This window comes from Dichomitus squalens (assembly GCF_000275845.1).
Source record: "Dichomitus squalens LYAD-421 SS1 unplaced genomic scaffold DICSQscaffold_5, whole genome shotgun sequence".
Classification (NCBI taxonomy): Eukaryota; Fungi; Basidiomycota; class Agaricomycetes; order Polyporales; family Polyporaceae; genus Dichomitus; species Dichomitus squalens.
In genome coordinates this window covers 403,184-415,903 of record NW_006766887.1, presented here as the reverse complement: position 1 = coordinate 415,903, position 12,720 = coordinate 403,184, and the positions used below count along the sequence as shown (strand labels likewise).

General features: G+C 55.6%; 4 protein-coding genes across 4 annotated transcripts; 2 read left to right on the top strand and 2 right to left on the bottom strand.

Annotated features, from left to right (window-relative positions):
- Positions 1-6: 6 nt before the first annotated feature.
- On the bottom strand, positions 7-2,370 carry DICSQDRAFT_153231 (DWNN-domain-containing protein). The gene is made up of 7 exons (XM_007362861.1): positions 2,133-2,370; positions 1,809-2,071; positions 1,674-1,759; positions 1,448-1,575; positions 1,201-1,384; positions 760-1,147; positions 7-689 (listed from the first exon to the last, which is right to left on the bottom strand). The coding sequence occupies exons 1-7, from the start codon at positions 2,299-2,301 to the stop codon at positions 159-161; spliced, it is 1,749 nt and encodes a 582-aa protein (XP_007362923.1). The 5' UTR covers positions 2,302-2,370; the 3' UTR covers positions 7-158.
- A 325-nt stretch (positions 2,371-2,695) lies between these two features.
- Positions 2,696-4,757, top strand: DICSQDRAFT_100750 (ERG4/ERG24 ergosterol biosynthesis protein). Its single transcript, XM_007362860.1, has 6 exons — positions 2,696-2,868; positions 2,927-3,095; positions 3,154-3,651; positions 3,704-3,847; positions 3,907-4,194; positions 4,305-4,757. The coding sequence occupies exons 1-6, from the start codon at positions 2,720-2,722 to the stop codon at positions 4,512-4,514; spliced, it is 1,458 nt and encodes a 485-aa protein (XP_007362922.1). The 5' UTR covers positions 2,696-2,719; the 3' UTR covers positions 4,515-4,757.
- A 147-nt stretch (positions 4,758-4,904) lies between these two features.
- Positions 4,905-7,666, bottom strand: DICSQDRAFT_160007 (uncharacterized protein; the record flags this gene model as incomplete). The annotated part of the gene is made up of 5 exons (XM_007362859.1): positions 4,905-5,279; positions 5,359-5,472; positions 6,396-6,656; positions 6,723-7,529; positions 7,571-7,666. 5 exons carry the CDS (start codon positions 7,664-7,666, stop codon positions 4,905-4,907), a joined length of 1,653 nt encoding a protein of 550 aa, XP_007362921.1.
- Positions 7,667-8,227: 561 nt separating this feature from the next.
- DICSQDRAFT_100749 (uncharacterized protein) lies at positions 8,228-12,719 on the top strand (the record flags this gene model as incomplete). Its single annotated transcript, XM_007362858.1, has 23 exons — positions 8,228-8,333; positions 8,515-8,537; positions 8,604-9,025; positions 9,078-9,126; positions 9,185-9,249; positions 9,302-9,343; positions 9,398-9,543; positions 9,597-9,616; positions 9,672-9,693; positions 9,753-9,806; positions 9,859-9,922; positions 9,986-10,111; positions 10,177-10,197; positions 10,256-10,267; positions 10,328-10,392; positions 10,447-10,535; positions 10,642-10,689; positions 10,739-10,773; positions 10,839-10,944; positions 10,994-11,156; positions 11,209-11,252; positions 11,311-12,449; positions 12,503-12,719. The coding sequence occupies 22 exons, from the start codon at positions 8,228-8,230 to the stop codon at positions 12,259-12,261; spliced, it is 2,673 nt and encodes an 890-aa protein (XP_007362920.1). The 3' UTR covers positions 12,262-12,449; positions 12,503-12,719.
- Position 12,720: the final 1 nt, after the last annotated feature.

Below are 12,720 nucleotides of genomic sequence, written 5' to 3'. Positions count from 1 at the left end.
TAATGTTTTATCATTATGTCTGATACCTGAACGACTATACATATGTGCGAACCAGAGCTTCTGAAACAATTCTCAATCTATACTACGGTCTCATGTCCATCCGACCAGGTGCTCAGCAGGACTGGCAGGAATACGGAACTGCCTACTAAGTCTCCCGCTCACTCCCAGTACCGCGCCGCCTTGGGATCACCCTGTTGTGCGCTCGCAATCTCTAGGAAGTCTGAAGGGCGGTCCCTCTTGAGAGGCCTTCTCCTGTTGTTAACAGGCAGCCGCTGGTACGCTGAGTCCTGCCCTGCAGGCTGCTGGTTCGGGAATGGGTTCGTCCACTGCCTGAACTCGCCCTGCATGCCCATGTTTCCGCCCATGCCCGGACCACCCATCCCCCCACCCATGTTCCCCGCCATCCCGTTCCCCATGCCGCCCGCCATCGCAGCGGGCATGCTGAACGACTGCGCGGCGGCCATGGCGGCGACGGCCTGGGCCTGCTGGAGCTCCATCTGGAGCTGCTGGTGCTTGAGCTGCGCCTGCTGGCGCGCCTGGGCGGGGATGGACACGTTGTTGAGCATGCTCTGGAGCTGTTGGATCTGCGCCTGGAGCTGGGCGATGATCTGCGCGACGTCGATGCCTTCCGCGAAGAAGCTCTCGTCGCCCTCGGCGCCGAGCGCGCCTTCGCCCGCTTTCTGGCCGTCCTGAGGACGCAAAGTTTGTTTACATGAGTCGAGATTGCGGGGAGTACAGGACAGAGAACATGCGACGCACCTTGTCCCCATCTGGGCCCCCGCCCTCCACCTGCTCGCCCGCCGCCCTCTCCCGCTCCTGCCTGTCCGCCCTCTCCGCCTCCTGCCTGCTCCTCTCAATCTCGCTATCCACATAGTCGTGCACGCGCGCACGCGTCGGCTTGTCGACAATTAACTTGTCCAAGCTCGGGATCTTGCGCGCGCAGTTGGGGCAGAGGAAGTCGCGCTCGAGCAGGTGCGTCTGCACGCATTCCTCACAATAGAGCGTCCCACAGCAGGGCGTCTTCACCGCGTCCCGGAAGAGCTTGCCATCCATCGGGCACTGCAGCGAGGGGTCGGTCGGCGGGCGTTCGCGGATGTCGGCCTCGGTGAGGCCTTTGTGCCGGGTGACTTGTTTTTGCCATGACGCTCTGTGAGTGGAATTAGCGCGAGACAATGTCTTTGATATTCTATAGGGACGTACGAGTCGGGTTGCGCAACGACATAACCTCCTTCAGGCGTGACCATGACTCCTGCTCCGAGGGGACCGGTGGTGGGATTGTCGACGGCCTTGAGGAAGCTTCGCGGAATACCCGTAGTACGCTTGATGCGGGGTCTGTTGTCGAATTCGCGGTCGTTGTTTGTTGGACAGTCTTGGATCCAGTGGCCTGCGCAAGAGAGCAGTGCAGCCAATTCAAGCCATGTTCTCCGAAAGTTTTTGACGAACGCACCTTTCTGTCCACAACGATAGCATACATAACTTGGAGGCAATGGACGGTCGGAATGGTGATGTGAGGGCTGATATGGTTTTCCTCCTCGGGGAGCCCCGCCGCGTGGTTGACTGTAGACCTTCATCGCACTATACGAACAGTGTTCACAATAACAGGTGCAAAATGAAGTTCATTAGATCTCAGTATACTACGTGAACAAGGAATTGCGCATGTGCGCGACACCAACTGTGACATCTTTTCCTGGGTCTCCTCCCAGTTGGCCGTCTGAGCCTGGAACATAGCAGCCATGGCCTCTGCCTCGTCTTGAGGAACCTAACGAACCCATCAGATTCAAGCGCATTGGCCTCAGGAATGGACATACAGGTACAGGTGCGGGGGGTTTCTGAACTGCTTTAGGCTCTTCCTTCGGCTCCTTCCCATCGAAACGTTTCGACATATGTCCACCGCCAGATCGCCACCCACCACCGCCACCTCCAGCTCCGGACTTCCCTGCTGGGTCAGACGACCCATGGGCGGGACCAGTAGTGCCAAGGTACCTTGCTGCACCCCTTCCAGGGCGCGCAGGAACTCGCTTGACGATGACGGAAGACGAGCGAGGTATTATGGAAGAATCATCCTTGTATTCTGCGCATACACCCAGCATGAGAGGACAGTCCGACATAGCACCGACAGCACTCCTACCGACCTTCCCCAGAGCTGTCGAGAACAACGAGGTCAAAGTCGATGGCCTTAGTGAGGTTGTTTGCGATGATGATCTCTTTCTTGAGATCGAACACAGAAATGCCGGTGCCGTCGAAGGTCACCCGGGACTCATCCCGCTGAGATCTGAACTTGTAGAAGACAGACGATGCCATGGTGTGACAAACAATAGATTGCCCGCCCGCTGCTCTAGAGATACACAGTGTTCTCCGAGAGCGACGCCGAGATGATATGCAAGAGAGTGGGAGGGAGGACGCTGGACGATGTGGAGTGTTATGAAGAGGCTCTGGATAGCACTGAGTGATGGGCGTCTAATGTCCCCCAGTAGATTGAGTCGGAGCTTGTCGGAGACCCTTGAAGTCTCCCCTGTCCGACGGCACGCACACGTGAAGGCATGCTGACATAAGACACGCGTCCGCAGACGCCCTACGCGCCAAAACGCTGATCGGAGGCCCGGGCAGAGGCGTGCCACGCGGAGGCTTCCCAGTCGAGTCGTGCGATGGGCGTATTTAAATATTCCCTGCGGTTCCCCCCGCCTGCGCTCGTCGACGCCGACCTCCCATCTCGAGCACCATGGCAGGCGCGGAAAATGGTCAAAACGGTCTCCGGCAACGCAACGTCAGCGGTAACGGCAACGGCAAGCCTGACCTCACCGTTGCGCGGGTCTACGTCCCCACCGCGGAGGGCAGGAAGCGCGATGAGGAACTCGACAAGCACACCGAGTACGTCCCTCTCTGTCCTCTATTTCATTTGCTTGCTGCTGACGTGCTCTGCTCCCAGGTATGAATTCGGTGGCCCTTGGGGTGTCCTCTCCATCATGACCGGCTTCCCGATTCTGATGTACTACCTTTGGATCTGCCTCGTCTTCTACGACGGCTCCCTCGTGCACCCGACCTCCGTCGACGACATCAAGCCATTTCTCTGGCGCATGTGGGAGCACATTCGTGTCGTACGTGGACTTTACCTGCTGCTCCCGTCTTATCCACAAACCTTCATTGCCCTTCCAGGATGCCAGTCCGAACGCGTATGCGTGGAAGGTCTACGGCGGTCTCATCGTCTACCAGCTCTTCCTCGCATGGGTCGTCCCCGGCTACATGCAAGAAGGCCTCCCCGTCCCCTCTTTGGGCTACAAGACTCTCATATACAAGTGTAACGCCATCGGCTGCATTTACATTACCATGATCACCGCTGCCCTCTTGCACTACTACAACATCTTCCGCATGACGGAGATTATCGACAACTTCGGCCACCTCATGACCGTCGCCATGATTGTCGGCTTTGGAGTATCCTTCTTCATGTACTTCATCACCGTCGCCACCGGGAACGCGATCCGCATGTCCGGCAGCTTCATCTACGACGTCTTCATGGGCGCGTGCTTGAACCCTCGCATTGGCCCGGTCGACCTCAAGATGTGGCTTGAGGTCCGCATCCCGTGGGTCATCGTGTTCTTCATGTCCGTCTCGGGTGCATGCAAGCAGTACGAGCAGTTCGGCTATGTTACTCCGGTACGATAATTCCCTCCGTTCGCTTAGGACATGCTGACTCACGAAATCGTAGAATATGGCGTTCATGGTCTTGGCGACTTGGCTCTACCTCAACGCGTGCGGCAAGGGTGAAGAATGTATCCCCCAAACCTGGGATATGTTCCACGAGAAATGGGGTTTCCTCGTCATCTTCTGGAATTTCGCCGGTGTCCCCTTCGTGCGTTCCATCTATCACCTACAGCTTCCTTTTCCCAAAGTTTTGACGCGAACCATCAGTCGTACATCTACTCCGTCGTCTATATGGCTTCGCACGACCCTTCGAACTATCGCTTCTCGACGCCGACTTACATCGCGCTCTACACGACGCTTCTCACCGCATACTACATTTTCGACACATCCATGTCGCAGAAGAGCCGGTTCAAGATGCAGACGCAGGGCATCACCACCTACCGCAAGACGTTCCCCCAGCTCCCCTGGGGCACGCTCGAGAACCCGAGCTACATCCAGACTGCGCACGGTAACCGCCTCCTTACCGACGGCTGGTGGCGCTACTCCCGCAAGCCCGTACGTACTCGCTTCTCTTCCCCCCTCTTCGCTTCTCTTCATATTACATCCGCGTTTCACGCTGAGAAGAGAAGTGCTGACACATTGCATCCGCTTCGGCGCGCCCGCAGAACTACGTCGCGGACTGGGTCATGAGCCTCACGTGGGGTCTCTCCCAGGGCACGTGCTCCGCGATCCCGTACTTCTACTCGGTCTTCTTCATCGTCGTCCTCATCCATCGCTGCGGGCGCGACTTCGAGCGGTGCGCAATCAAGTATGGCAAGGATTGGGAAAAATACTGCTCCATCGTCAAGTGGAAGTTCATTCCTGGCGTCTACTGATTTGCTTGCGCGATGCGCGATGCTGATCTTTCTTCCGCTGGGCTTCATGGGTCTACGGATGGGCTCATGACTTGGAACGATTGAGTCATGGCGATGCATGACGCACGACTTTTTATGGTATATACCTCCCCTCGCATTTTTGAAAGCTCTTGTATACCTAGTCGCCCTCATGGCGGACGAAAAAAGTGCCTTTGCGGGGGGCAATAATATATGGCGGGAGCTACGTGCTCTCCTTGATTACTGAATGCCAATGTGAGTGCTGCACGATGCCCGAGCCCCGAGGCAGTACATAGCGAAACATTTGAGGAGGAAGCACGCAATCAGAGTCTGGTAATACACGTTTGGGCGTCCTATGCATTATATATGAGGGGCTATGACATACATTGGGTTCTAATAGCCTCGAATATAGGAGCTAAGGAGCAGGTCATCGTAGTACCCTGCCTCAGCACCAGCAATGCGAATAGTCGGATCGGCACCGGCCTGACACTCAACCACCGCTTTCTCCATCTGCCTAAGCAACAGCCTGAGCAAGACCAACGCTGCGAGCAGTACAAGCTCGAGTTTGGTGAACGGCCTCGGCTTGAAGAGCTCCAGCAACCCCGTGCACCTCCTCCTCGGCTTGTGGATCTCCACGAGCCGCGTCCACACCGTGCGCGCATGCACGTCCTTTCCGGCGCTCACGCCGTACCGCGAAAAGTCCTTGATGTTGAGCGTGACGATCGCCTTGCACACCTCCTCGCGCCACCGCCAGTCGTCCCGCTCGTCCTCCATCCAGGGAGCGAGCGGGGGGGGCGTAGGCGCGGGCCTGCGCGAGGTTGTCCGCGACGCCCTTGAGGCGGCACACAGTCTCGACCGCGTGCTTGTACTCGGCCCAGTTGCCTGCTGCCGCGCTGAGCCGGAGATGTTCGGGGAAGAAGATGTCGGGGATGTTCTGGTCACGCTCCATGTTTCTATCCACCTAGATTCTATCGAGATAAGTGCGTCTAGGGTCAGCGAAAACGTCGGATATTAGAGGGAGGTGTCCGGGACGTACGATAGTTCCAATATGGGTTTTAGAGGAATGGTTGGAAGTTATGCGAGCGTGTTCTTCGTCCTTATGTTGAGATGCGCATGGGTGGTACAATGGTTAACCGATCTGTGAAGGGGAGTTGAGAAGCCTGAGCCGGCATCAGGGCATGATTCACGGGCAGAGGGCAAAACAAAGCAACCATGAATAGCTTTCAAGGCCAAGAGTTCTATGAACCTAACTTGCTCTGGATATCTACATAGACAATAGTCCGTCATCATCGCATATCAGCGAACAGGTCTCGCCAAAGGATCAACGATCAATCCCTCGTTGCCCTTAGGTGCTTTGTCATGTTCGGAACACGTATCCGGAGGTCCAATTCCAACTCACGTAGGACATATAGCACACGTTCATAAAGTGCATGATATTTCATATATGTTACAAAACCTGGGTGCAGCCATGAGAAGCGAGCAATACTGCGGGGATGGGGGTTATGTGGACGTCAGGCGGCGTCTTTCACAGCGGGTATGTCGGTCGGCAGGCTGGCCATCTGCAAGGACTCTCTATGAGCACACGCTGCTGCCAAATACAACGATAGCACTCACCAGCGACCCATCGCCTGCACATCATGCGATCGCCAACGAGCAAAACCACTTGGATCTCCCTCGGAAGATCATCAGCAGTTGGTTGGCCAGTCCACCGGGCATGGAAAGTGTCGACTCTCACCAGGGTAGATGGACATGAGCGCGAGGAATCGATGGCATTGTTCATCCCTCCTGAGGAGTTGATTGACATGCAGGCTGCAGTTTGCCGTCTGGTCCCCGCTTCCTCGACCACTCGGCTACTTTCCGGCAGCGAGAGGCCCACCGGCTAACCGTGACCTTAGCTCTTTCTAAAGACGGCGCCTCTTCGAGGCATCGACGCGTCAGAGCATGAACGTCCACGTCATTGCACCAGGTTTCGATAGCGGTAGGGGGAATGGGGGTAGAGGGGCGGCGACTGATAATCCAGGCAATTTCCCCGTCCGACCCATCGGAGGATGAAGGCCAGATGGGGTAAATTACATTAGTGTCACAATTGATGTCCAGTGTGAGTTCGCGAGCGGAGATACGCAGTAGTGCGTCGAGAACGTGTCCCTAGGATCGATGATTACAACGTCAGGATGCCCTGAAGCAGTATATGGATGAGGACATGACACTCACTAAGAAGCGCTCAACATCAGCCTCCGTTGTTCCGGCAATCCCTCTCGAACGCCCTGGGGTCATGCGTATCACGAGCTCCAAGCTCTGGAGATCCGCGAGACTGGGGTCTTGCAGGTATGTCGGGACTGGTTGGCTGAAGAGTTCGTCGTCAATGATCAATGTGAGCTGTGTAGGACGCGCGGCTTTCATGGCGGCGGGGAAGAACTGCGAAGATCGAGCAGACATGGCGATGCGCGCGCTCCGAATTCGACAGGGCAAGCCAAGCAAGTAGAGGTCTGCCACACCTCCGGAGAAATGCTCCAGTTCGTTCCAACGCTGCACCTGCTTCAAGCATTCTTCCACATTGAGCGACCGATTAACGGCTAGCTCTGTAATATCTTCTTCCCCACTTTCTATAAAGTGGCCCTCGAGAGTATGTACCGACAGCCGTTTGAGGTTGGGGTAAGAGATGGCCCATTGCGCACTGCGAGGACACCATACGCCTTCAACATGAAGGCTCTCCAGCTGAGGATATACGGGGTACGTATCCAGTACGTCGCTGCATTCCCGCCAGCAATCGCATTCGAGAGTCTTGAGAGTAGCACGGGAATTCTTCAGCAACGAGGCAGGATGCATTCGTTCGAGCTTATCCCGGTCCGGCCAACCACCACCGTAGTCTGCGTTATGCAGCACAACGGTCTCCAGCGGCCAGTGCATGGCCTCGAGCATTCTGCACGCATGCTGGTATCCGTAGTCGATGGCGACATACTTCACGGTCTTGATGGCACCGAAAGCGGGGGCGAGGCCGGGGTGTGCCCCGAGTGTCCTCTCGGCGTTGTCGAATTCGAGGGATTGGAGATGTGACGCACGTGGTATGACCCTGGCAAGCTCCTCTGCGATGCGTGGACTTGGTGATTCACTACCGAAGTGTAGGGCACGTAGGTGACGCCATCTCCTGCGGCCATTGGGACGCATAAAGTATATGAAGGAAACTATGTCTTGATTACCATCGAGAAAGACGGTGTTTCTGAGTAGGTACTTTGCGCAGTCTTTATGAAGTTGATGGGAGGTGGCCAGGAGGGATAGCAGGGAGTGTCTGTCGGCGAACGAAGCGATGATGAGGAGTACATCGTGGGGCAGCCTTGTTTGGGAGTTCATGGAGGGGCTGGCTACAAGAGGTGAGACAGTGAATAGCGGAAACTCACGAAGGGCATTAACTATAGGCGACTGCTACTCACCAGGGTTATGTACGAGGGAAGAGTGTCGATTAGCAAGATGCCAAGTCCGCGGGTTTCGGAGGACGCAGGTGACGACTGGGCGCCAATAGTTAGATTAGATAAGATTGTCCTCACAGTATGTAGCCTGTTGTGTGGCTGAGCCCAGCGCGACCCCGCGACACTGTCGCTCTCGTTCAGTCACCCATTTCCTTTGACCGCTGCTGCATCGCTGCGTGCCCTCTGCTGCCTTTGCTGTTACGATAATTGACACGGCTTTTGATGACACCGTGAACAAATTCGAAGAACAGCATGGCAGACACTGAAGCGCCACTAGAACGTCAACCGCTCCTCCATTCCGTCCATGTCGCTGCAACGGAGGTGTATCCTGTCATTCATATGATTAGACATGTGAGTGGTCGCAGAGGTCACATTACTGCATGCCTGATAATTTATGAAGGACGTCATGGTATGGTCTTCTCTTCCTGTCGGCCCTCACGCGTAAGTTCTCATCGCGTCGTCCTTATGGGCTTCATCTAGCATTTCATAGGTACGTTGGGAAAGTGTCTCCTCTTTGCAGTGAACTGATCACCCTGAAGATACTCCTTTGACACACGAGGCGGTGCGTTATCGATGTCTGAGCCGTCCCGTCTTGCTCAGCTTACGCTTCTTCCATGCGGGATTATAGCTTACGGCTCCAGACCTGACCTACACCCTGGTTCGACCTCTCCTTGAAAAGTATGGCACCATACAGCGACAAGGGAACATGTCCGTGGTCTTCTGTCTACTCTTGAACCGCGTCTACTTCTTCCGCGACGGACACCTGGCTACCGCTGCTCTTTCTCGCACGCGGGCCGACTTCTGCGAGATTTTAGCCATTCGTGCGCTGAGAGAGCACGCGGAGGACATGTTGGAGCTCGCGCTCGTTTTAACTACGAGTTGGTCTGTATATTCTGGTGCCCCATCGGCTGTTCTGGACCGCGCACGTGAAGAATACGACGACGATCTCGAGGATCGTGTCGGAAACGCCATAGAGATGGCTATTCTGAGCCAAGCGAAACGCTTCATCAAAAGCTCGCCATGCCAGAAGGTCATTGATGGTATCTGGAGGTGAGTTCAATCTTAGGTCTCTGGAATGCAACGTACTCACATGCCTGTGCAGCGGGAAAATCGTGTATCAGGCGGAAAGCATTCGTTCAATCCTCTCAGATGTTTGTAGAGTTTAGCAGATAAGCAGTGATATATACTAATGATCTGGTCCGTCCAAAGACTTACAAGCGTAACCCTATACACTTCTATGACCCGCACAAGGCACCCCTCTTAGACCATTACCGGTAGGGTCCATAACTCGTCGCCCTCCGTATGCGCTAATGGTCGGCTGCTCAGACTCAAAGTACCCGCAATACGTTCAGTCCTAGAGTACACGAAGTAAGAGTGGACCACAGATCCCACGAGCGAGATTTTCATGACTACACTACGCAGCTTCCTTGTCCTGTTCATCCTTTTTATATGCGCTATCGAGTTCAATGAGCTGGATGGCATAAATACAGCCGAGATAGTCTTTATGGTATATGCGCTAGGTTTCACTCTGGAGAAGGTTGCCGCTATGCAAGAACATGGAATCAAAGGTACGCCATGCCATTCAATACCATTGCCGTGCTCTTTATTCATGTCGGTGTAGTATACTTCAAGGGTACATGGGTCAGTGCAAGAATCTTGTGATCCTGCTCTTGACGACTCATCTTTCGTGCTTTAGAACGGCTTCGATCTCGCTTTTGGTCAGTGTATCTGAACGATATCATCGAATCAATGCTCACTGTCACCGTTTCTAACACAGTAACGCTATATTGCACTTACGCCGTGATGAGATTGGTTGGAGTGTATGACGACAGTATGTAGTCACCCTTTCGTCCTACTCAACAGCTGAGCCTCTCCTGCGACAGGGCGTTGGGCGAGGGAAATGGGCAACAACTGTCTTGCGTTGATAGCCGTGCTGATGTTCCCGAGGTCATATTCTCCCCTCCCCTCGTGATTGTCGTCTGCTCCGGCCGCTGATGAGACGGCCATCAGGTTGGCGTTCGTGACTTTCAAGGACAACGTCATGGTGCTGTCATTACGTGCCATGATAATCCAGTTTGTCGTCCTCATGATGATCGCGGCGTTCTGTTTTGGAGGCTTTCTGTATGCATTGTGGACGTAAGTTGATATCGCTATCAGTCAAGTCTCTCTCACCCATCATTTGACTAATTTCGCTTTCGTAGGTTGGGCAAGGATAATGCGGGGTGTGTGTCCTCAATCGCCTTAGAGGTCCATCGACTGATCATGTCACCAACTTACCAGATACAGTGCGGGGTAAGAGTTTGGCTGACCCTAGTTCTACTCCAGACGCACTCACCATCGGCGACCTTGCAGGACTGTGGCTTGGTGGATGCTTGACCTGTGGTTCGGATTGGACGCTAGCGGCTTTGACAACGCCTGTACGTCATACTCTTGTCAAGAGTCCAGCTGAACACCCATTGACAGGCTCGAAGCCCACTTCCATCCAATATTCGGTCCACTCCTGATGATCACATATGCGTGTTTGAGCAATACTCTACTCCTGACCGGTATGTTCTCCCAGGTTCCCAATTGATTACAACTCTACTGACATTGACTACAACTAGTGTTGGTGTCTGTGAGTATCGCCTCCTGCGAAGTGGAGTACGGTGGTCTCACGTCCTAGGTAGATTCTATCCCACACTTTCTCTACCATCAATGACGATGCATCGGCGGAGGTGCGGCGAACTACTGCGTGCTTCCGTTCCTCGTACTAACAGACGCTAGGCAATGTTTCGTCGCGCGGTGTCAACGATTGAAGGGTAAGCCAAAGACCCCCGTATTGCCTTGTCTTATTTACTGCATGGCCTTATGTTTTCTTTGATAGGGTGAAGGCAGACTCGCTATTCTCCTACCAACCACCAGTCAACCTCGTCGCTCTCTGCCTTATGTATCCCGCGAGCTACATACTCACACCTCGCTGGTTCCACAAGGTATGTACGCTTGTGTCTTTCAATGACCCGTCTGATGCAGTTTGTGTAGGTCAATGTGTTTATGATCCGACTCACGAGCTTCCCAATCCTCATCTGTATCGCGATCTATGAGCGACAAGCGAAGCAGACTGGAACTTTCACCTTCTACGAGACGGTATCCGCTGCAGCTGAGAAACTCTTCGACACATTGCCTAGACACCTCAAGCGATTGAGTAGGCCTCCCTGTTGTTCAATCAAACATTTCATACCAACAATCCCCTACAGCGCTATTCGAGGGCTTATCAGGACCGGATGCTGACATTGACGCGGTAGGAGTCGTATGGCTTGCCTACCCTCAGCCTTTCCTAATCCACTAGTGAGTGACAGATCTTTGAGCTAGAGGAAGAGCTTGAAGAGAGCGCGTTGGACATGGAGGAAACCGACTCCGTTCCGCCCATCGGTATCACCCCTCGTCGCGTCTCTCAGGCATCACGCAGGCGTCCGTCCGGGGCATCTATTCGCCAGATGCGCCGAACCCCATCGTCCGCAGGCCACTCCACCCCACCTCGCTCCCCTTCCCCGCACAAAGCGGAGCTCCCGGAGCCAGGTCCCTCAACCTCGCCACAAAGCCAAACTCGAGCACAGCAGCCCCCGCAGCACATACCGCTCCCGCGCGCGCGGCTGAACTCCATCGTCACGCGTGGACTCGACGTCGCGCAGGCAGCCGCAAGCCCGCTCGCGCAGATCTTCCAGCCGCTCATCGTGGACGACGACATCGTCCCCGAGGCGCAGGCGCAGATCCCCGTCGACGGCTCCGGCGCACACCCCGGCCCCGGCGAGGGCCACGGCGGAGCGCCTGCCCCGGCCCCAGGCGCGCTCGTGAGCTACGGGCCCGCGACGCGCCGCAGGCTCATGTCGCTGCACGCAGCGCCGTCCCCGCCCAGACGCATGCGGACCTACTCCGTCGCGGCGCACGGGCCGCACGTGCACAGGCCGGACGCGTATGGCGCAACGGGGGAGAGCAGCACCGCTCTCCGAAGGTTCCCAACCCACAGCAGCCCGCAGTCGCGTTCGCATCTCGGCCTGTACGCGGCTGCTCCGCTGTCTACGAGCCCGGACGACGGGCGCGGGAGCCTGTCAGAGCAGCCGGAGGAGGCGGAGAGAGGCCGGTCCCCGGGGCCGCACGAGACGGCGGCCCAGGTGGAGAGCGAGGGCAACTCGGAGGGGTCGGAGTGGGAGCGTCGGTTGGCGAGCATCGAGGACAGGCAGAAGCGGATCGAGGATATTCTTGTGGAGATCTCGAGGAATCTGAGGCGCGGAGGCGGCGAGTCGACTTGACGCTGACGGTGGAGGGTTTTCTGAATCGACTCTGAGGCATGTCTTGAACCGGGTTGTATTCAGCCAGCCATCTTGCTCCTGAGTTCAAAACAGTCTTGCATCAGCTGAGGCACATGCATGAGCGGACCCCCGATGTGCTCTTGAGTCCATCAGGACAATACGACCTCCCTGAGAGGTTGGTGTTCAACCTGCGTAGATAGCACTTCAGACAAGAGACTACGTTCAAGCTTGTCTAACTTACTGCGCCTGTCCGAGTACTCCAAGTGCAGCCATTGCGACCGAATCGTCACACACGATAGATGTTCTCCGCAAGCTCCCGCGGTCCCGATCATGGACCGCCCGGATAATAGCGGACTCGAAGCATGCACGACATCCCAGCGAAGTCGAGATCCTCGCTTCCAGAGAGTATTATAGAGGCCGCGGTATATAGAACCGAAACTGACACAATTCCACGCCGTC